The following is a 23,374-nucleotide window of genomic DNA, read 5'->3' as shown; positions in this document are numbered from 1 at the left end:
ATCAAACAAGATATTTGTTTACAGGAACTAAACAATTTTGTCGGGCATATTTTAACCAAATTATTTTGTTGTTACGACAAAATTTTGGTTCACGTAACAATACATTTTTCCTAGTGCGATATTACACAGTAGCAAAGAAATATTGTTTCATATAATTTTGAAAATCTATAGAAAAGTTTCCGTGGGCAATCCATTTCCCGTGTACAGATGCGATTCGATTGCTGAAGTAATATTCGGCCAAGTTTCTTTTTCCGCTTTTCGAACGTCGAACGTCGAACGTCGAAAGCCGTATAAAAGCTGCTCCGGCGCGGCGTCTGGCCTCGCCAGGTGTACACGGGGATATGGTGGACTCGCGATGAAACCACAACCGAAACTTGGGCGATTCACCACGGGAAGCGTTTAACAGTTTACCCACTACTTACTTCCTTTTGTTCTTCTGCCCTCCGTTTTTCCAGCAGGCAGAGAATTGGACGGCGATTCCAGGGGATACAGGAGCGCCGAGGAGCAGGCGCGCGAATTGACACGGAGCATTCGCCGCGAAGTGAACAAACTTTCGGAGCAGTGGAACGCTTTAATCGAACGCAGCGATGCGTGGAAGCGGAAACTCGACGACACCGCTAACGTGAGTACCTTACTCCACTCTTACTTACACAGAAAGCCGCTTATCCCGCGAGTGTATTCTCTGATATGAATAGCAATCTTTTGCATTACGAATAAATCCCGGATTGGCTTTCGAGGTACACCGAGAAGTTACTTACTGAAGCAACGGAGAAAAATCTTTAGCTGGACGAGCCGAAATGAAATATTCGGTGAAATATGAACGACGATTCTCAAAGATTCCGATTGAAAAAAATTTGAAGAATCCCGTTTGAGTTGAGGAAAAATCCTTGACAATCGAGACCCGAATTCTGATAACTTTCAACGGGATTCCGAAATCATCCATATTTCAGCGGATAATTTTGTTCCATCCGACCAAACGTGCGATATTCGTCGGGAGGTCCGAACCTGCGGAAGAACGAGCGGGAGCGAGCGAGATTATTTTTCGCACGGGCGCGCGCTGAGGCGAGCTCTCGCACGTGCAGCAAAAGCGCGCGCAAAACTGCGCGAATAATTGCGCACGGGCTTTTGGGAATTACGCCGGCCGAGTTATGTAATTACCGATCACGCGCGTTATTCACTCACAGCCGCGTGCGCGAAATAATAATTCGGGATCAAGATAAATCGTCGATCGAGCCGAGAAGATTAATTGACGGTCGTTGCCGCGCTGCGCGTTATTTTCGCCAAGCATAATGATTAGCAAATAATTACAGGCGGGCAAGTGATTTTCTTTCTCTCTCTCTCTCTCTCTCTCTCTCTCTCTCTCTCTCTCTTCTTCCTCCTCCTACTAATGTATGTTCAGCGAGATTGTGCACGAGGGTACGAGAAGTTGCTTAAAAATGCGGAACCCGTGATTTATGACACATCTCGATGGGCAGATAAGAGAGATGATGTTTGCGGACGGGCAACGAGTTTCGCAAGAATTAATTGATATTTTGTTACCGGGCGTAATACGCAAACTTAAATTAAGCGCGAAACTTAAAGTTTCCCCCGCGCAGCGCGCGACGAGCGAATGCGAAAACTTTGATTTATATCCTCGGCGTTATATGCAGCGGTATATCGCGATAGATCGCGGGGACGGATAGCTCCATATAATATTCAAACGCTGTCAAAAGTTGTGCCGTGGGCACAACGGCGACTTCAATGAAGCGCTCCCGTGAGCGCTTTCTTACGAGGAAAAATTCAATTTTCAAGAGAGAACAGTACGCGACACCGGCAACTGCGACAGATGGAAGGAAAATTTATCTAATTCTCCGCGCTCATGCGACGGTGACTTCTTTTCTCGCCCGTATCTTTCCTCGTCGGTTCTCTGCGAGAAGATTTTCACACGATCGAACTGGCGAATAAAAATCTTCACACGATCGAACGGCGAATAAAGAGAAATAGATAGATGGAGAGTTTATTCATACCCTGGGGAAACAACCCCTTAGGTTTCATTAGGAATACAAGTACAAGAGAGAGAGAGAGAGAGAGAGAGAAAGAGAGAGAAAAGCCCTGACGATCGATCTGGCGCGACGCGCGCGCTGGTAATCGCGGGAACAACGGAATGTCTGGTTCCGACGCGACTTTTACAAGAGGTCAACGCGCGCGCGCGCGTGCGCGAGGACAGCGTTCAGCGAGGCTCGATTTTTCCGTCGTCGTATCGCTTTATGATTGCCATTGCAATTTTCTCTATGAGAGGTTCCATTTGTCGGAACGACTTTGCGCCCCGGGGCCGGTAAGCGCGGGCCGTTTATTGGTGAGCACCGAGAAAAGACGTTCGGAAACGAGCTGCCTCGTAGTAAAGGCGAGATCCCTAGATGCGAGCCTGACCAATCGGCGCTCGTGCCGCGTCTGACGCCACCGAAATCTCGAGCGCACGTCCTTTTCGATATCGGAAATGGCGCTCATTTCCTGAACGTCCGTTTAATCGGGGGGGGGCTCAACTCTGTATCGTGCGCGCGCCGATTGTGCCCGCTGGAGCGGCCATAACACACACCGCTATCCGGCGGAATTAGGAAAGTACATCGCCTGTGATACCGCGCGGAACGAACGATAGCTCGCGCTTGTGCGCGCTCGGCCGCTCGCAAAAGGAGCGGCCGTGCGCGCCGCGGGGAACGGCCGAACTTGCTTCCGACTTGGCGCTCAATCAAATATCGGGGCATCGATAATCCCCGCGGTCGTGAGCGGTCGAAAGTAAAGAGGAAGGAAGGAGCAAGGAGAGAGAGAGAGAGAGAGAGAGAGGAGAGAGAGATAGATAAAGAATAGAAGTAAGAACCCTTACGCCGGCAAGCGGATTTCCAATCGAGCAGGAGAATCCCGAATCCTCATCCTTCGTCCGAATTTCGGCAGACCGCGCTTTTTCGACATTTTCATTAGTCGCGTGATTAGCGAGCGGGGACAATTAACGTTGAAAATTCCGCGGGAAAAGTCGCGGCGGGGGGAACGAAGACGGCGGCTCGAACGGACAATTCAGCGAGTTTCCGAGAGATTCGCCGAGGCAGTTTGTCAAAGAATGCACACCGCCGAAGTTTAATGCAAATCTCCAAAGCCACCACCATCCGCAGCCTCGCCGTCGCCATTGCCAGCAGCAGCAGCAGCACCTCTTTCGGTGTACGTACATCCTTGAGTGAAAGGAGAACCGCGCGCTTTCGAGCAGCCAGCCGACGGCTGCTCGGGCGAACCGTTTACAAGCATCGTCGGGCGAAGACGACGGAGGGATCTCTTTCCCGCCGCCCTCGTCCGAGGAGGTCGAGAATTTATTATCGGGCCGACAGTGTGCCAGCGGTATATTCGCGATGCACCGATAATCGCATTCTATTCGTCGCTCTCTCATTCAGGTGCCCAGGTGCCGTCGATCGGCGCCGCTCCGCTCCGCTCCGCAGAGGTAAATCGCGCTTTCACGAGCAGCGGGCGCGAGCGCGAGCGCTCGCCGCGTCGCTTATATGCACGTCCTTGTCGTCGAGGTTTAATGCATCCTTTCGTGGGTGGAGAATCGCGTCGACTCTCTCCCCCCGTTACCCCGTTACCCCGTTACCCCGTTGGCCGCCTCCGCGCCTCGGCTCTCCTCCGTCTCTGGTTTTCCTCTCCTTTCTTTTCTTCGCCTTCTCTCCCCGTCCTTCCTCCTCCTCGCTGCCCCTTCAGGGCGTCGCACCTTCGGTCTCATGAGCGGTTTTACGATTTGCCTGCCACTCGCGCAGAAGACGCCGCCCTCACTCGGCGGCTGCTAAATAATATTTATATATTCCAGATATTCTTCTCTTGTTTCTCGTGTTTTTCCAGGATTGAATTATAGGTTAGAATGTGAAGGATTAAATTGTCAACTTGTACGTACGGTTTCAAACGGTTCGAAAGCTTCTTTTGAGATGAGAGATGAGACATCTCGACATGAGAAAACTTGATTCTGAAAAATTGCCGTTCATCAAAATTATTTGTGTTGTCTCGTTGAACAATAGGAATGAAATTAGACGAAGATCGAATGCCTGCAGGCCATCCTTTTTGAATATATTTTACTTAACAACCATGTATTATATATAATATATATTCAGGGTGTTTAAAAAGAGGGCTCGAGACTTTCTTTTTTTTTAAGGGAGGATAGTACTGACAAAATGACAGAAAAAATTTATAAACATGGGTCGAAAAATTTATATTGTGGGAGTTATGAACAGTTATTTATTTTAATTAAAGTAAGTAACATGCTCGCTGCTGGTGCTTGCGATGTTCACAAAAGATTTCCTACATGTCCTCCTGTTATTTCTACACACGCTTCGCACCATAGAATTGCAAACTCTTACATAAAGTTCCCGACTTTATTCCGACCATTTGACAGACATTTTATATTCTCTGATGTATTATAACTCGTCTATATGTCAGTTATCGGTGAAGAGTGCCTCATGCTCTCAAGAAATCCCCATAAAAAGAGTTCAGCGGATTTAAATCAGGAGAGCGAGAGGGGACCATGAGACTGGCCCACCTCAACCCATCGTTCAATCCATCTTTCACTGAAGGACCTATTTAAATGTTGCCGAGCGTTGAGTGCAAGTTCAAGAGCGAAGAGATTTTTTAGGGATTCCTAAAACATAGACACTCTTCACCGATAAATGACATGGACAAGTTACACCGAAGGACGCAAAAACGCCGGAAGCGAACAAGTCATACGTTTTAATTAAAATAAATAATCGTCCATAACTTCATAACAATATTAATCTGTCGACCCATCAGAAGTCTTTTCCTCCATTTTGCGAGTACTGTTCATCCTTAAAATCCTGAATCTTTTTTTTTTAACACTTTGTACATGTATACGACGTCTATGGATTAACAGAATTTTTCGATCTCTCGACTGGATTGTGTAAAATCCCTCGGACTCGGCTAGTAAGACCAAAGCTGCGCGATCGAGTGAAAAAATGATGCGCGAGCATAACCGACGGGGCAATCACCGACGACACTCTGTAACGACGACGCGGCGACGACGATCGCTTTCTCGAGATCACCTGGACTTTTTCACGAGTAAAGCCGCATTCCGCTGTGTCAGTGCGCGAAACATCGTCGAACGAGGCGAGATTCCGGCGGCGCAGGATGATTCTCGGAGCGCGAACGCGACGCGCACGCATGCCACTCGGATGGAATTCACGATGCGTGTACGCAATATCGTCCACGTTACACACGCATACATGACGGCACTCTGATCGCATAGCTTCGAGGCAAGCAGCTCGTGTACATCGATAACGCGGGATAATGTGACGACACGATCCTCGCCGCTTGATCCTCGCGCACGATCCTCGGTCGCGCGGTCTCGACGTTCTCACCTCGCGCTTCGCAGAGAGCTGGTTATCGCCGGAAAAACCGTCCGCCGGCTCGCAATAAAACGATGACGACGGATAATTGATAACCTTGATTCGGGATAAACGCGCGGGAGAGGTACCAATTAAAAAGTTTTATCGGATACACGAGGTAAACGTCGGGTGTGATGTAATTAAACCGTAATGGCCGAGACTAAGTGACACACCGGCCTGGTAATACAAATTGTGAGATATTAATTGACTTTATGCGACGTTAATAACCATCAATTTGTCCGCCGTGGGATATCTTTTCCGCCGTGTGTGTGTGTGTGTGTGTGTGTGACGCGTGCATGTGACGACGAATGTCGGCGAAAATTGCGACGCGAACGTCATCGGCCAGTCGTATCGTTGTCGTCGACGATGGAAAAAATTGCGCCCTATCGCAGAGTCCGTTCGAGGGAAGCTCTTTGTTTTTTCCCTTCTCGTCTTTTTTTCTTTTTTTTTTTTTTAATTCGAGATACAACCGCCGAAATTAAAATTATCAATTAAACGTTGAAACTCGAGGACGACGTCCGTCTCTCGCGGCTCGGAATGTGAATCGAGCGCGTTGAATTGCATTATTTCACGTACGAAAGATCGGCCGCGCGCTCGCTTAACCCGAGAGAAAGATTCAACGAGTTCGACGGAGGAAGTTGTAAGTTCTTTTTAACGAGTCTTAAAATAACGTCCTGCCTGCCGAGGCAGCGCCGAGAACGGAGAATCCGCTTTAATATAATTCGACTTCTCCCGTCGTTCATAAGCGTGCGCGCGCGGCTTTCGCTTCTCGGGATGTTCGCTCTTTCTTCGCGATCCGTCAAGCGAGATTCCAACCCTCAGTCATCCCTCTATCTACCGTACATAAACTTTCGCAAAATATCCGTTTGTATGTTTCCACGGAGCTCTCGCGGAAAGCTCTCGGTTTCTCAAGGAGCCCGAGATCCTCGTCCTATTTCGTTCGACCACTCGGTAGATCGCCTCGATCTAATTTTAATGAAGTCTCGCTTAATTTCATCCACGGCACTGGACAGCTGGGAATTTATCGTAACCAGTTTAACCGCTCATCTCTCCCTCTCTCTCTCTCTCTCTCTCTCTCTCTCTCTTTTCCATAAAATCAAGATTTATATTTCTTACGTGCACTTACGTAAATCGAATCGCAGCGTCACGCGATACTGCAGCTGCAGCTCGTCCGCCGATTGCTTTTTATGAGAGAGCCTAATTTTACAAATCCGAAGAAATTCATCCGTATTGCAAATTACGAGCACGACCGTCGAGAGACCCGCCGATCGCCTCCAGGCGAAGCTTAATTGCAAGATGCATATTCATCAATCTATTTAGTTCTTCTCGTTAAGCAACGAGAGTCGCAACAGCCAACCGGTTCTCCCCCCGCCCCCCTCCCCCGCCCCGCTCTCCCGCGCCCGATCGCGCAAGCCGCGTCGATAAAACCGTCGTATTTGGGTAAAGTAAGCTCTTCCGAGCGACACGAGAATCCTGTCTCGTCTCGTCGTCATAGCCGTCGAAGCCGTCGTGCTTCGTTCGCGGTGCTTCCACGTCGGCGAGCGACGTTAATCATTGACGCGCGTTTATCGGCTCCCGTGAAGCGAGCCGTGGACCTCGCGCCGACCTCGGGCGGCCGGCCGGAGCCGTCGCCGGAGGAGGCGTCAAAAGTCGCTAAAAGTTTGGCACGAGCCGCATCTGTCGATTAAAAGTGCATCGAGTTAACGGTCGTGTGGCCGATACGATGTAGCCGGAAGATCAAAGTTTCCGCGCAATCAGAGGAGCCCGCGTCACGGATCCATAATTCATGAGCGAAACACAATTTAACTTTTAAATTCCACGTTCTCTCCGCTCGCACCTCGCCCCCACACCTCGTCCATCCTCCGGTCCCCCGATCCCATTCCGCCCTTCGTCGTCGCGCTTTAATTATCGACTATCCGGTAATTACGGCCGGCACCTTCTTTTTGGTCACCGATATCGCCCGGAATCCGCGCGGCGCGGCGCGGCGCGGTGCGGCGCGGCGCGGTGCGGCGCGGTGCGGCCTTATATTAATTTGACTTTCTATCCGACCCCGAGCGAGAGCGACCGAAATCGCGGTCGGCGATGCAAACGAGAGTCGGAGGGAGCGAAACGCGCTCCTCGCGGATAATTCCGCCTTCCCTCTAATTGCGGAGTCGCCCGTGCGACCGACCGATCGATGCTTGGCCGTGCGGACCGGCTCGGCGATAACAACTCGTCGGAGTTTCCGATTCCGCTCGACAATGTCAGCTCTCACGTGACTACGCTCTGTGCGCGTCGATTGCGCGTGATATGCGACACAATCGAGATATGGCCGCTGTTCGCCGGATTTTCTCACAGAGCCCGCGCTGATCTTGGCCGTGCGGTCGACGTATTATCCTCAGGCTGCTTTTAATTAAATGGAAACAGCTACTCGTCGTGAAGTCGAATTTGTTGTTGTTGACGGGAGCGGTCTGTGGAGCTTTCGGACGAATTCCCGCGGAGAATTCATTTCGCAGCGAGGACGCGAGCGTAACGTTTCTTGCGAACCTTCGTGCCGCGTGCGCGTTGCCCCGCAGCCGGATAAATGAAAAACTTAACATTATGAGTTCTGTCGCTGGAATTTCTCAACCGCCGACGGCAGAACAAATATCGACATATATTAAAAAGTGTTTCCCTGAGTTTGATAGACGCGCATCATTTATTACGAGCGGGCGAACTTTTAATCTCAAGAACGAGGCGGCGCAAAAAGCGCCGCTCTCGTCCCGTCCCGGATAAAGGGCTCGGCTGGGAGCTGTTTTGCGCAAATAATTTGCGACGGCAATTCATCACGGCGCAGCGTTCGCGCTGCGTCTCTCAAAAATGAGAGCCGGTGAGTAGCGCGGGAGCGGGGGCGGGGGGGGGGATATTTAGCGTAATAAACTGTACCTGCCGAGTCTGGCCGATCTTAACGGGTCGGAAAATTGCATCCTGCAATTTCACGACCACGTTACAAGGTGCGACGTGACGACGCATCGCGCGGCGCTCGCGCTTCCGGCGCTTCCGGATTTCCCTCAGGCCGCCCGCCGGCCGCTGCTGCTGCTGAGGCGCGCGGTATTTCCGCGATCGTCTCGCGCGATAGCCGACGGAGAGAGGTGCCGTGAGTGAAAAATGAAGGGAGGAATGGAGCTCGCGTATCCTCGAGCGGGCGAGTCCCGGGTCAGCGCGCGAGAGGCGCGCGCAGTGGTAACAGGCCGGCGCTGGTCGGACGCTCGCAGTCGCGAGATATCCCGCTTTCAGCTCTCGAAATTAAGCCGAATCGAGCAATCCGAGTCGTCCTATCGAGAAATTCTCCTCCTATAGTAGTTAGGTATGCAAAGCAGGAAGCAAGGTAAGAGGAAGCCCGGCCGGCCGGGCCCAATCAGAGAATATAGCCGGCGGCGGTGGTTGTGTATACACACACACACACACACACATACACACACGAGCGAGCGCACGTACACATACATACACGCCACACGCACACGCGTCGCGTGTCCGCAAGGCACGTAGGCACACTTACCCCAATCGCCTACACCCCCTTGGCTGGGTCAAATGAATGAATGAATGCGCACACGTATCCGGGCCAGCTGGAAACTCAAACACCATCTTTCGAATTATAATCGCGCAGTCGGATTATCTGCCGGATTATTCCGTCTCGCACGTTTCGAAATATCGCTGTATCCCCTCCCCCCGCTTCCCCCCCCCCGTTGCTCGCTAAAAGTGAAGTGAGCGAGCCGGCCGGCCGATTATCCATCGAAGAGGCGGTGTCGGGAAATGGTACGGGAAATCGTGGAATTAAGAAAATGAATAGGCTGGATGAGAGCGGAAGAAAGAGAAATCGGTCTGTTAGCCGTTATGGAAAAGAGAAACCTCGCTAACGAAGCGCCAGCGTACTATCTGTGGCGCGATTCTGCAACTCGTTATTGGACTTAACGACACTTTCGTTATCGTTGCGCAGCTTTTCTACGGTATACAAAGGCTGCGCAACGATAACGAAAGTGTCGTTAACTCCGATAACGAGTTACAGAATCGCATCACTCAGGCTCAGGCTTGCTCGGATCTCTCATTCTCTAGATCAAGGGTAAGGTGAACGGTTCGCGGAAGTGGAGGAGGCAAGAAGAGGAAAGGGAGAGAAGAAGGAGAAAGCGCGCGGGAAATAATAAATAATATATTCGTCGCGTCCGCGCGCGCACCTTCTCCCCCTCTCCCCGGGCTCTCCGTTAGAAGGATCGACGCGCGCGGAATCGCGCATCGAGAAAAACTGAACCGGATCCGCCGGCGATTATCGCCGTCTCGTCGCGCGGTATCGACGGGAACTCGTTTTCGAGCCGGTAATTGCTAATCAGCCGCGTTACACGGCGACGTGTACGCCGGTTTACTACGCGTATAGAGAGCGGGAGGGGGAGTATACGCACCGCATATATGTACATTTTCCGGAGCGAAACGATAGAGCACTTCCGGCGACGTTAATGCACCGCGGTCGCTTGCACCGGTATCAATCCGGTTCCCGACGAGCGGCCACTTAATCAGTCAATTAGCGGCGCTCCGCTAATTAGTTAATTACGGAGCAAATTTGTAGCCGGCAAACTGCGGTGCCGCAGAAGTCGCGTGTGTGCCTATACCCGGAGGAAATGATAGGCCTGCGCTATTGCTGTCGTTAACGACTAGCTCGTTCTCTGTCTGTGTGTATGTGTGTGTGTGTTTGTGTTTCACAGTAAGAGTTAACTCCACCACGCTCTCAGTGCGCATACATCGACATATTAATGATTTAATCGTCGTCCGATCGTCTCGGCAACTCCTCGTCGTTCGCGACCTCGGGGGATCGATGGCAAAGAAAAACAAGAAATGCTCTCCTTGGAGCCTATCCGACGCGATATCGGATGATTCACGAGAGCGATCTCTACGGCGCTCTATAATTTATCAATCGCTGCTAATAGCTTCATCGCTAGTGCGATGCGCACGTATGTCAATTTATCGTATCTACTTAATGCTAATTCATGCTCCGCGTCATCTTCGCGTATCACCTATCGTTTATCAATCTCGATCGACACTGACACGCTCACCATACATCGTGAGTGGAGCGAGAGAGGGAGGGGGGGAGAGAGAGAGAGAGAGAGAGAGAGAGAGAGAGAGAGAGAGAGAGAGAGAGAGAGGCCAAGCGAATTTGCATAGCTAATCGTCACCTTATTACACGCGCTTGTCGTCGCCGCGCTGGGAAAGCTCGAAGTAATTCGAATTAAAAGTACGAGCGGAAGCGGCCGCTTACGAGCGATGCTCATTCCGTCCTTCGTTCCGTTCTGTCCTCAAGTTCAACGACGCGTTAAATTCGAAACTCGCGGCGGCGCGACGCGACGCGACGCGACGCGACGTCCAAATATACGCGGCTCGCGTTTCAAGTTCAACGCACCCGGCTCGGTTCGGCGCGGCGCGACGCCGACAGAACGCGGCGGGGCGCAACGCGACGTTCGCGGGCTCTTTCCGTGATCCACTGCGAATAAACTGACAGACATAATAAACCGCATCTCGATCTGCACCGCTGATAATCGGCCGAGACGCGCTCTGTTCTATTCCGTCAGCGGCAACGGCCGCCGAACGAATCGATTTCGGATCGGCTCGCTGCACCGTAAGAATTTTCCCTCTTGCGGTTACGGTTACTGCTTGTGTCGCAGCGCGCGATATCGCGCATCGTGAAGGAGACTAAAAGCACCGATATCGGTGCATGTATCATCCCACCACTGGACGTTCTTGTTTCGATTTTCAATCACGCGAATACTGGACGTTCGATTTAAAAATCGGTATACAGGGTGTTAAAGAAAAATATATAATTTAATTTAATTTAATTTTAATATACATAGGGTGTTTAATATACAGGGTGTTTAAAAAAAAAGTTCAGGGTTTTAAGGGCGGATAGTATTCACAAAATGGGGGAAAAAAGACTTGGGTCTTGCTTAACCCTTTGAGGCACGTATTTTTCAGAAAATCCGAATCACATGAAAATTTATATACCGGGGTTTCTGGGGGTCGCTGATGACGAATCCGTTGTCAGATTTTCAAGATTCAAGATGGTGGCCGCAAATATGAAAAATCGCGATAATTTCGGTGATTCGTAATCAGCGATCTTGAAAGCTAACCAAAGTACAATTTCAGCTAATTTTATGTACATTCTATGATCCGCCATCTTAAATCCGCCATTTTGAAAAATTAATTTTGGAATTTAGACTTCAGATTCGTAATCAACGACCCAAAAAATCCCCAAATCTTGATTTTGAGCAAAAATTTCACTCATAGTGGAAAATGATTTTTTTTTTTGTAAAAATGTGTATTTTTCACACTTTGTTTATTTATAATAAATGGACAACTTATGCAAAACATTTTTCAACCTTTCATATATGTTCCCATATCATATAAAAAGCTAAAAGACGCAGAAAACCCAACAAGAATCCCTCAAATATGAAATGTTTCATGAAAATATGAGAATAAAATAGGTGGTAAGTATACTTACCACTATGCCTCAAAGGGTCAAATAAGTCACTTGCTTTAACGAAACTAAATGATTGTCCATAATTTCGGCAATATTAATTTTTCGTTTATTAAGACTTCATTTTACGTGAGTTGACTATTTGCATTAAAAATCCTGAATTCTTTTTTATAAACATGCTGTACAGGGTATGTGTACACCCGTCACGTGCACGTCCGTTCACCAGCAGGTTCTCAGATTCACAAGTCGGTAAACAAAGCCATGACGATGACTTTTCGAACCATCGGTTTCATAAAAACTGGATTCTTGATTGATGTCGACGTTGCACCGATGACGAATTCCCCTGACGTTTCACCTTACCGCGAGAGATTAGCGCGCAGCGAGTTTGTCAAATTTGTCGTATCGCGTGCCTTCAGATTAGGATTAAATTACAAGTATCATTAAAAACACGTCTTTCATTCCGCTTCACACGACGCTTCGTTCACAAGCAACAACAACAACAACATCAACCCCCGACATGTCACTCAGTTGATCAATTAATCATCTGTATAAATGAAATCGAATCCGCGTGTCTGGCAGCGAAAGGAAAGCGGAAAATTAATGGGCTTCGCGGAACCGATCGAGCATGTTCGGCGCTCCCCCCTTTCTCTCTCTCTCTCTCTCTCTCTCTCTCGCGCGCGCGCGCGCGTACAAACGCGACGATAAACGAAACACGAATTTTCCAATTTGCTCGATGAAAATTCTCGAAAAAGCCTTCGCCACCGGTATTCTCCGGGGGAAGTCGCCGTGGAAAATTCAAACACGTGTATACAAGCGGTGCGATAAAAGCATCTCTGAACGCGTGTTAAATTCAGCGGGTTTAAAGGCTCGCGAGGCTTTCGCCCCACTCTCTCTTCGAGGGAATCGATCGGAGATTTGAGAACGAGAGAAAAAAGAGCGGAACGCGTTGACGCGGTCGATCGACGCGGTCGGTTCTCGCCGGTCGCTCGAAAATCCAGGCGGAAACCGCATCAACGGCGGCTTCGTGGATGCTGCAATATCGCATTGTAACGTTGCCGGCTCTCCGACTCTTGCATTAAACATGAGCTATATATCGGCATTGTGTTCTATACATAGTGCCGGGCTAAATTTACATTATGTTTATGTGGCTAGTAATTGAACAGGACGTGTCAGAGTTGACATGCGAGAGCGCGGCGGCTGCGCGGGGAGGGGGAGGTGGCCCCGTGAGGTTCGTGAACAAGACCTCGTCGCCGTGGCGCGCTAAACGATTCTATCCCAAATATTACACGAGCGCGCGCCGCCCTTTATGGCAAAAATCGAATTACGGCTTTATAACAAGGATCAAATTACGAGGCTGACGTCTACCTCGGAGAGAGAGGATCGAGACGCGCGCGGGCGCATTGTGTTCGCTTATCAGCGGCGGCGCCGTCGCGTTTAAATGCGTGTCGGCGTGATTGCTCCATGTTTTTTCAGTGAGATTCGAAAGCGTGCGAAAGCGAATTACCGCCGAAATTCTGTTTATTTTTCAGCCGCGGGATTTCGTGTTGTCTCCTCCCCCCCCCCCTCTCTCTCTCTCTCTCTCTCTCTCTCTCTCTCTCTCTCTCTCTCTCTCTCTCTCTCTTTCTCTCGGTTTTTCAACAAGAAGTGAGTATCGGCGTGCGCGATACGCGCGACTGCTCGATAGATTCTGATTGTATTTTAAAATGCAGCGTTTTGAACGCGATATACGGTCCGCGTATATCGGTAATCGGACACGCGTATCGAGAGGAATCGGGACTGGAAACTGCCGATAATTTGTGTCCGTGCAATAATAAAGCTGGGAATCTCCGTTGAATGCGGCCGTCGAGATCATCGTATCCCTTCATATGGCACCTCGATCAGAGTGTCGGTGAAGAAATCGCTGTAACCAAGGTAAAACGGCCTCGTGCGAATGCTCCGTTCATCGTATACAAACAATCCGACCGGTCCACAAAGTGGATCCTGCACAACGTTGCACAGAAGGAAAGAAGTTTACAAATTGCGATCGCGCCGCCGCACAGTGGGGCCAGATGACATTTTTTTATTCAAAATTCTCTAGAGACCTGAATTTCCAACCGATCATCGGTACCAATGGATGAGATTGATCCTGAATAAATTCCGAAGAGATCTGTCTTGTCAGAATTAAAAAAAAATTTTTTTTCTCGGATTATTAGCCCCAAAAGAGGAAAAATTATCGTTAAACGCGAGAAACTTGTGAAATACTCATTACTCGACACTTATTTCTATCTAATAGCGTATTCAGCGGATTGAAACTATAAAACCAATCAACAGACACCTCGAGATTTATCGATCTTGAAGCAGAAACCTATTAACCCAAAACTCATATGCCCAAAATACAAAAACATCAAATATAGACCCGTTAAGCACAAAACCGAGAGATTTGAATCCTTAATTCTTTCTTAATGTAGGCTGAAATGATGAGCTTCGAAATTCTGAGTTTTCCAAAAGGTGATTATAAGTTCTGGGGTCTCGCACTTTAAACGATAAACTTTTAAGATAGACCCTAAACTCATGAACCCTGAACCGATAATTTTTTCAAAATTTCGGCTAGACAGATCTCTTTGGAATTTATTCAGGATCAACCTCATCCATTGGTGTCGACGATCGGTTGGAAATTCAGGTCTCCAGAGAATTTTCAACCAAAAAATGTCATCTGGCCCCACTGTGCACCGCCTGCTTGCAAAGTCGGAAGTTTGCGAAAAGCAAAGTTTGCGAGAATGTCGACTTTGTCAGTATAAAAGGATCATAATTCACACAGTTCGGACAAATATATTAAGATGTGATGCTGCTCTCCTTGAGTATTATTAGTGGCATCTGTCGCGGGTTACAAAGAATCCACGAGGAGGATAATGCGCTCGGTCGAGGAGGAAAGTCACTTCAACGTTCTCGCGAACTTGAAATAAACCGGTGACTCTCTCCGGCGTGTGTTTACGCCGCGCGATCGTAGGAAACGTCGGAATCGCGCGCGAATTAATGTTCCTCGAGCGTGAATGATTCAAGCGGATCACGGGCTTTAAAACATCAGCGCTCCGAAATCGCCGGTTTGTAATTTCTTATGAATTCCACAACGATGCGTTCGATATCCTTAGTGGACGTTGAATGACACCAAAGGAAAGACACTCTTGCCCGTGCATAATATATTTCTCCCGTCATTTAAAGCATTTTCCCGAGCGCTAAAGATATCCGCTGATGTGTTCCAGTGTCAAAGGAAAGAGAATCAGTCCGAGCCAAAGACCATGCATTTAAAGAGCAGTCTGATTTGAAAGAAAACCCGGGCACGGGTTCTCGTTCACTCGCGACGCGCGACGTGTAATACTTGAAACTCGGACGACGTCACGTTCGTCGCCTCTTCGCATCCGCGCGATCGTTGCCTCGAGAGATGCCGCGGTGTACAATAATTCCGTGTCCGACGTGCTGGCGCGTTTGCAATCAAGTATCGATTTGTAATTACGCGCGGATGTCACCGCCGCGCCGTGGCAAGCTACTTAGCGGACAATGACGCATCAATTGCCAATTAAATAAATTTATTCCCTTGCATGTATGTACGCATGCGCGTATGTACACGGCGCCGCGCCAAAAGGCCGAAAATGATGGCGGCTATAAGCGTTTCTTCATCGGAGCACGCGCTGTACGCGCGGATGTGTAATAACGCGTGCGCGAGAGGGAGATAAGCGGGCGCAATAAATGAATAACGGATTAGTTTCGGCGATAGATAAACCGCGCGCAGCGCGGCATCGCGTGCATCAGCGTGTATAAAATAAAGCGCGGCTGTGATAAATGAACAGTCGGTTAATATTAAACTCTGCCGGCACAGCCCGGCTGAATCATATTTATAATTGACGAGTCGAGCGTTACTCACCGCTTATCCCCGCCTGGTTCATCCATGCACGCGTGCACGCACGCATGTACGCGCATCTACTCGGCCGCACGTGTTTTATGCGGCACTCCGAGCGACGATACACGGCGATCGATAGAGAGCGCGCGTGTATATTTCGGCCGCGAGAAAAATTGACGAGACGCGCGCGAGGCGATGATGCCGGCGTGGGAATCGGTTCAGCGAGTCCTTCGCTGAACCGAAGCGAGCCGATCCCCGAGTTGTTGATAACCATATGCTAATGCAATGTTAATTGTTCCGCCGCGCCGGTGTAAAGTCAACTAGCGAGCCTCGTCTTGCTGGAGACAAGTTTGTGCGCGAGACAAGTTACGCGCGATCGATCGTTAAATGTCAATTAGCGCGCGCGCAGAATGACACCGCTCTAATTTTCGGGCGACGAGCGAAAAGCTGTATTTGTGATCTCAGGGTCGCTCACGTGTCACATGTCACAGAGTGCACCGAGTGCATTGTTTTTGCGGCATCATCGTGAGAGAGTTTAATTCTACCGCAGTTTCACGTCTTCCTTACTTATTTCCCTCGGCAGCGGAACGCGATGCTGATGTAGAAGCCATTTTCTAACAACGAGGCGGAAACGCAAAACAACGAAACATTCGAGCCAATTACGATACGACAAAACAGCCAAAGCCGCATAACACTTTCGAACGTAGAGATATTTCGCACTTTCAGTCGTTCGTATACCTCTGTACTTTTGTTTGATATTAGAAAAAAATTTGGTATTGCAATTTTCACCACACATTTAAGCCCTTTGCACAATGCCAGGCAACAGGCAATAAGAATAAAAATAGACCAATCACAACAGATTATTCTTGTAATAGTCGATTGTGATTGGTCTATTTTTATTCTTATTGCTTGTTGACTGGCATTGTGCAATGGGCCTTACGTGTGTTCACGAGCGAGAACCGGCTAACGCGGACAAGCTAGCGATTCGGTGGGTAACCGTGCGTTCATGTTTACCGACCAACTGGGCCCACGGGCCACGGCGAACATCGTGACCGTCCCGTGATGAGGCCCATTTGCCGATGGCGCCTCCGAGACCAGCCGAACGCTGCCGAGGTCGGCCGAGTACGACAAGGCCCGGCCGAAGGGCCTTTCGCAAGTCGACCTCCGCTCGGACCGGCCGACGCGGCTGCCTCGCGCTCCGTCGCTCGTCTCTCCGGCGTTCCCACCCTCCCCATCGACCTCTCCCTCCCTCCCGTTCGTTGCACCCCACGATTTCGACGCGGTCGGCCGACCGACCGACCCTGCACGGACCCATCGGGCCGAGCGCAGGCTCAGTCGGCATTTCGCGCCAAGTGCAAGCCGCACGCACGCACGCACGCACGCACGCACGCACGCGCGCACACACGTGTGAATGGACAAAGCGCGGCGGGACGCGCGGAGAGGATGTGACAGCTGCGGTGATCGACTCTCGTAGCCGCGATTCGCGCGAGCGCGTGCGACCGCGCGTCGCCGTGTGCGGGCGGCCGGCGGCGGAAAGGCCGCCGCGACCGGGTGAGACTGAGATATGACGGGAAGAAGCGGAGGAGGAATCTCGCACGGGAAGCGGCCGCGGACACGGTCGGAGCGCCCTGGTGAGGCGAAGCGCCGCGCGGAGGTCTCTCGCGATCGCCTCGGTCTTCGATCTCGGCGAAATCACTCGCGCCGCCGCGCCAGAGCGAGCGCGAGGAAAATGAGAGCTGGTGTCGTCGAATGTTCAGTGAAATACACTCCCACGGGGGATGACAGCTGGGGGGAGGGGGGCGGGGAGGAGGAGAAGAGTGGACGATGTCATGAGTTCGTCGACTCGTCGGACGAATGTTGCGGCTTAAAATCGGCACTCGACGACCCGGGCCGTAAAACTCGCGAGAGGAAGCGGGGAGGAAGCGTTGCGGCAATGGATACGCGACGTCGTCGCCGGGTCGTTCTCTTCTCTTTTTCCTCCTTTTGTTCGTTTTTTTTTTTTTTTTTCTCCAACGGGTCGGATCGCCCGTCGGGCCTGTGGCCGGCCGCGGTGTCGCGAGAGATTGTGTTAATCGCACAGCCTGCGCGTGTGAGATTCGGGCTAATTGAGAAAAAGGGGACGCGACGAAGGAGCGCGCGATGGCCGAGCGGACGAAATTGGCCTGGGGAAACGACCGGTTTCGGTGTGCGCGAGGGTTCTCCGCTTTTCGAGAGCGTCCTGTGCCTCTCTCTCTCTCTCTCTCTCTCTCTCTCGCTCTCTCTCGCTCTCTCTCGCTCTCTCTCGCTCTCTCTCGCTCTCTCTCGCTCTCTCTCGCTCTCTCTCTCGCTCTCGCCTTTTCTCCCGCCGATTTACATACTGCGCCAGTACGAACCAGAGTCTCTCTCTCTCTCCCCCCCTCTCTTTCCCCTTCTCTCTCTCTCTCCTCTCTGCTCTCCTCTTCGCTCGTTATTACGCGCGAGAGGAGAAGTTACTTTTGCCCGGAGTGGGGCGGGGAGAGGGGATGCGGAGGAAGGGCAATCCGATTTGAATTATGCGTCGGAGACATGAGTGGATACGGTGCATAACAAACAGATAATCTCGCCCGGATAGATGGATGCACGTGAAGTTAGCCGGCAACTTTATCCGACGCGATATACAACGGTTGTATATGTGTGTGTGTGTGTGTCTTATGAGTGTTCCATTTTTATTTATCATACAGAGCGACGAGATGAAAGTGCGGAGGAAATTAGCGGAATTGATTTAAAACAATATGTGTGTGTGTTTGTGAGAGAGAAAGAGGGGGGGGGGAGAGGGAGAAAACGTTACGTACACATTTATTGACGATACAGGAAAGCAACAATTTATAGATCGTAATTTACGAATACTTGGCGGCTAAGACTGCGCTCTCGAAGATCAGGATAAAGTTTCCAGACTGCAGAGACGCTTAAGAGGTGTCTCCTCCTCGACGTACCCACCAGCGAGATATTTGTCGACGTTCGAATGCACTCGACGAAATGGATCCCTTTACAGATCGTAAACGTCGCCGTGTGGTCGCCATTCTTTCCTCAAGTTTGCCCATGGTGCTTGAATTCCTCTTTAAATGCGGGAACGGCTATCTCGCACGAGACGTTAACGACGCGATGCGCTCCGTCTCCTGTTTGTTGCTCGTACCGTGACGATTTTATGCGGGATCTTAATTTACGGGTCCACGTCGACGTCGACGGTTAATCAATCGAGAGACGACGGACGACGATCCGTCGATCCTCACGAGAGAGTGTGCTCGTGCCTTTAATATTCAGCGTGTTATCTTTTTTCCCTCTCCCGCGATGTGAAGCATATAGTACATACAGCCGCGTGGGATAGCCTGGAAACTGAAACGCTACTCTTCTAAAAGGCCGAGGCTCTCGGAAGAAAGCGGCCTAGTTACGGCCCTTGATGAAGTAGAGTTACGAGGTATTTGACCTATTTGAGGCCAGCTCGTATTTTTCAAACAGCCCCGGTAATTTTGAAAAGCGCTATCTTCTTCCCGCGCGACCCGATGGGTCACCTCTCCTCCCTCCTCTTCTCTTCTCTTCCCCCCTCCCCTCTCTCTCTCTCTCTCTCTCTCTCTCTCTCTCTCTCGGAAGCTGCGAGAGAGCGAAAAACGTTTCCAGCGTGTGTACACACATCGGACGGACGAAGTAATCGAGTGCGTGAAAGGGCGCACAGATTCAATTTATAATCATGACGCGGCCAGTTTGATCTCTCGCTAAAGCATTAAGTTCCGCCGTCGCACCGCGGGAAACCCTCCAGTCCGAGGCGGAACTATGATATTTATCTTACACGACCGGACGTGTACAAATCGCGGCGGGCAAAACAATCCTGAATGGCCGCACGGTAAACAGGACATTGCGCGCGCGCGCGCGCGTGTCCCCGGACGAACTTTAATGCATACGTAATTTAATCGCGCATCACCGCGGCCGGTCCGTGGAAAGGACAGTTCCGCAACGCCACGGTCTCCTGTCTCCGCTCGCTGTTTCCCGCGTGCAGTCGCGCGAAACTCGGATTTCGCAAATATATAAACTCGCGTCGCGAGTTGTGCCCCTCTTCCTCCCCCCCCCCCCTCTTCCCGTTGACTCTCGCTGCGGCATCACGACAAGAACGACCGCCGCAGCCCATCTCTCTTCTTTTGTGCACCGTTGACCCGGTTTTCTCTTTCATCTCGCCGACGAGCGAATGACAAATTCAGAAACTACCCGCGAGATGGCAAAGAATAGCCGTCGAGATTTCGGCCCGCCGAGCTCGCCCTCCCCTCGTTCGCGCAAAGGCACCCTCTCAAAAGGCACCCTCGGAAGAAACTCGTACGTCGGGGAATTTTCACACGCGCCTCCCTGCGAGGGAAAGCGCGAGGGACTTGCAATGGTGCGCGCGCGCGCGTTACAAACAAGCGGCGCGAGCGACTAGATGGTAGGTAACGACGAACGGTATCGCTTTACCGTTCGTTTTCGTGAGAAAAAAAAAAAAGTAAAGTAACATTTGCGGTTAAAAGCTCGGATAGCTCCCCTTTGTAGGTTGGGTGGTCCCTTACGTCGCCAGCATTCCAAATCGATTCGTTCCGGACGTGCGAGTGTTTTCTTGCGACGCCTTCGGCGAGCTGCGAGAGCGTATAACGTGGCCATTCCTGACGTTGCATTCGAATTACGTGCCGATCTGCTCGGGAATGTCGGTTTCGTGTGCAGATAAATAGTGAGGGAAAAATGAGAGGAGGGGGGGGGGCAGAGAGCGCTCATTTAATTTTCTTTACGTTCCTCCTACGTCTCTTTATTTATTATCTTGTTATCTTATATTATGTTTTTGTAGCGTTTCATATTTCGTAGCGCGTCCTTAGGCAGAGTATGCCCTCTGAGTAATTAGTAAATTAGCAAATTAGTCTCACCGTCTCATCTTCCTTATCTGTTTTCCTTGCCGAGTTGCGGAAAATTGTGAAAATCGTAATCTCGCGGACCGTCCTTTCGGAAAACCCATCCGAAAACGCATAACACTGTAACCGGGTTCAAGCTACTAAATGATTTACGACATTCTCTCTCCTCCCACGACATGAAAAAGTAAACAGGATTGCTGTAAATGCCGGATGAGGCGTGAAGAAATAAACCACTAAAGAGACCATACGCCGGTTTCTCTTAAACCCGTGGAAACGCCTCGTATATCTTCCGCTATGAATAATAGAGTCGTTCACGTGTCGGAGCTAGATTCTCTTTTCTTTCACAACGGAGCGCCGCGCCGGTCGGAGTCGATCTTTCCTCTAACGAAGCAACATGAAAATGGAGCCGGATCGTAGCGCAACGGAGACGGCGCGTGTTTTCGCGCAGAGTCGAGGCTTTTCTTGCCAATCGGCTGATACGAAAAAGACTTGTCGTCCTATATTTATAGACATAAATCAGGATTTCTATTAAATCGTACGTACACACACACACACACACACACACGCGCGCGTGCATGGTTCCTGTGGCCATTCGAAAGTCAATCTCGCCGTGATATTTATCGTTCGAGCACTCGGGCCTAAGCTGTTGGTCAAGCAAGTAGCCTCTTCAGAACCTATTCAACCCGCCCGGCTATCTCCGTCTACGTCTCAACGCGCGTCTACCGCGAGGGAGCCGCGGGGGCTGACAGCTGAATCGTCTGACCCATTTCTTCCCCGCGCCGCGCGTCGTTTCGCAATGCACCGCCAGCATAACGGCCTTTTGTGTCTTGCACTGCTCCAGCCTGTGTGTCCCACTTGCGGTGCCAGAAATCGGCTGGACACGCGCTCGAGTTTCCTTCCGCCTTCTACCTCCAGCTGGCACACGCACACGCTAAAGGCTCCGCAGAAATCGAGATATATTTCGAGCCGTCGTAAAAAAAAGGTCTCCACGCACGGTGAGAGAGAGAGAGAGAGAGAGAGAGAGAGAGAGAGAGAGAGAGAGCCGGCAGGTTAGAAGTCCTTTGAAGAATTTTTATGCAAGTAAACGAATCTTCAGCACGGCTGCAACATACTCTCGAGGCGTGTACGCCCTCGAGAATCTCGAGATGAAACGCGCGCGAACGCGTGTTTATTTCGGTAAGATAAAATCCGCGCGGAACAAAGTCGAGAGGCAGCCTCGAGCTGGACTGGATATTGTTACTTGTTTCTCGCTCAGGACAGACGCACAATTTTATCCCGTGTACGTGTGCGGCGATACTCGTCTTCTCGATTACATCGATTACTGGTCGCCGTCGAGACCACGCGGCTACGTGAGCGAGCGGTGCCCACGGCGTTTCCTCGGCGTCGCGCTAATTAAAAACGCGCCGCGACCGGAAGATATTAAAGAGGTCTTAATCCAGGATTTGCAAACACACACACATACACATGCATGAGACGCAACGAGGTGGCGTGTCCGTTAAATAGCGATCGTCCGCGCGAGGTCTGCGCGCCTACGCGTCCGTTGAAGGTGCGAAACTAACGAGGGAAGGTTGTATTTCTTGACACGTCTAGCCTGCTTAGATTGGATTACGTTGGATTGTATAGCGTTACAGTGAGCACACACGAGGATCCTCTCATCTCCTCTCTCTCTCTCTCTCTATCTCTCGCCCGCGCGCGCGCGCGCGCCCGCATTCGTCCGCGTGTTTAGGCGAGTTAACACGTCGCCACGGGGCAACGAAGATTCTCCATTACACACAGGGGGTCTAGGAATTCTCGTAACCCGCTGACGTCGTGTTAATATTTACGTATGTATATGTATAAGTATATGTGGGCGTGTGTATATACATATATATATATATATGAGCGTTCACCGGGGCACACGATTACGTAACTCCGCAAATAATCTCGTGAGTAATGGCCGACACATCGCGCTCCCTTTTGGGATATCCTTCCCGACGTAGCTTGGTAACATTGGAACACTTACTGGCTGGTCCATAATTTCCGTTCGATTTGCTCTCGCCCCGGAGAATCTGATTTGCCGTCGCGCGCTGGGAGGAAAAGAACGAGATTCGAGGTTTACGCGAGGTCGTAAAACTCCTCTCCCCGCGCCTTTCGCGGTTAAACACTCTCTTCTCCGCTTCCCTCCCCCCCCCTCTCTCTCTCTTTCTCTCTCTCTCTCTCTCTCTCTCCTCAATTCGGTCAGACCGTAAAAATAGACGATCTTTTCGAGCAAGGGCGAGCTTGGTTACCGCTAATTTACCGTGGCCGCTCCATTAGGATCTTCGACGTCTGCGTCGAAACAGCTAATCAGTCTCGGAGGATTAAAATATCCGCGGCTGCGGCCGCGAGATTAATGTTTCGCGCGCGATCAGCCTTGAAGCCTCGACGCGTAACCGGTAAAAATCCTCGCGACGGCTTCTGCGTCCGATGCGTCACTCACGGCTCGAGTGTGCATAATCGGAGTCTAGCGCGCGAGAATGCCCGTCGCGCGGACAAAGTATCGGCGCGCACGTGAAGGCATCGTGACGAACGTAAATCATTCCCGCCGACTAATTATTCCGTACGCGTAGGTGGCGCGACGAGAGAACCACACCTCGAAGACGCTTCTCAGGAATTGTGACTCGAGTCATTATGAATACGTCCCCCCCCCCATCGAGTCACTTAGGCCGAGTCGCTCCACTCGGCCCGGTGTATACAGGAGCGAAGCGACGGATGGGGG

General features: G+C 50.7%; 1 protein-coding gene across 8 annotated transcripts in view; it reads left to right on the top strand.

The window, feature by feature from the left end:
* LOC105192226 (dystrophin) overlaps nucleotides 1-23,374 on the top strand; it is a 588,349-nt gene that overhangs the window by 507,903 nt on the left and 57,072 nt on the right. For 7 of the 8 annotated variants that reach the window (XM_025298139.1, XM_025298137.1, XM_025298140.1 and 4 more), the window contains one exon: nucleotides 456-622. In XM_025298139.1, the coding sequence (XP_025153924.1) occupies nucleotides 456-622 (167 nt within the window). The remainder of the gene's footprint in view (nucleotides 1-455; nucleotides 623-23,374) is intronic. The other variant, XM_025298135.1, reaches the window with a different exon arrangement.

Source organism: Harpegnathos saltator, unplaced genomic scaffold (assembly GCF_003227715.2).
Source record: "Harpegnathos saltator strain DR-91 unplaced genomic scaffold, Hsal_v8.6 scaffold208, whole genome shotgun sequence".
Classification (NCBI taxonomy): domain Eukaryota; kingdom Metazoa; phylum Arthropoda; class Insecta; order Hymenoptera; family Formicidae; genus Harpegnathos; species Harpegnathos saltator.
This window is presented reverse-complemented; position numbering and strand designations above follow the sequence as displayed.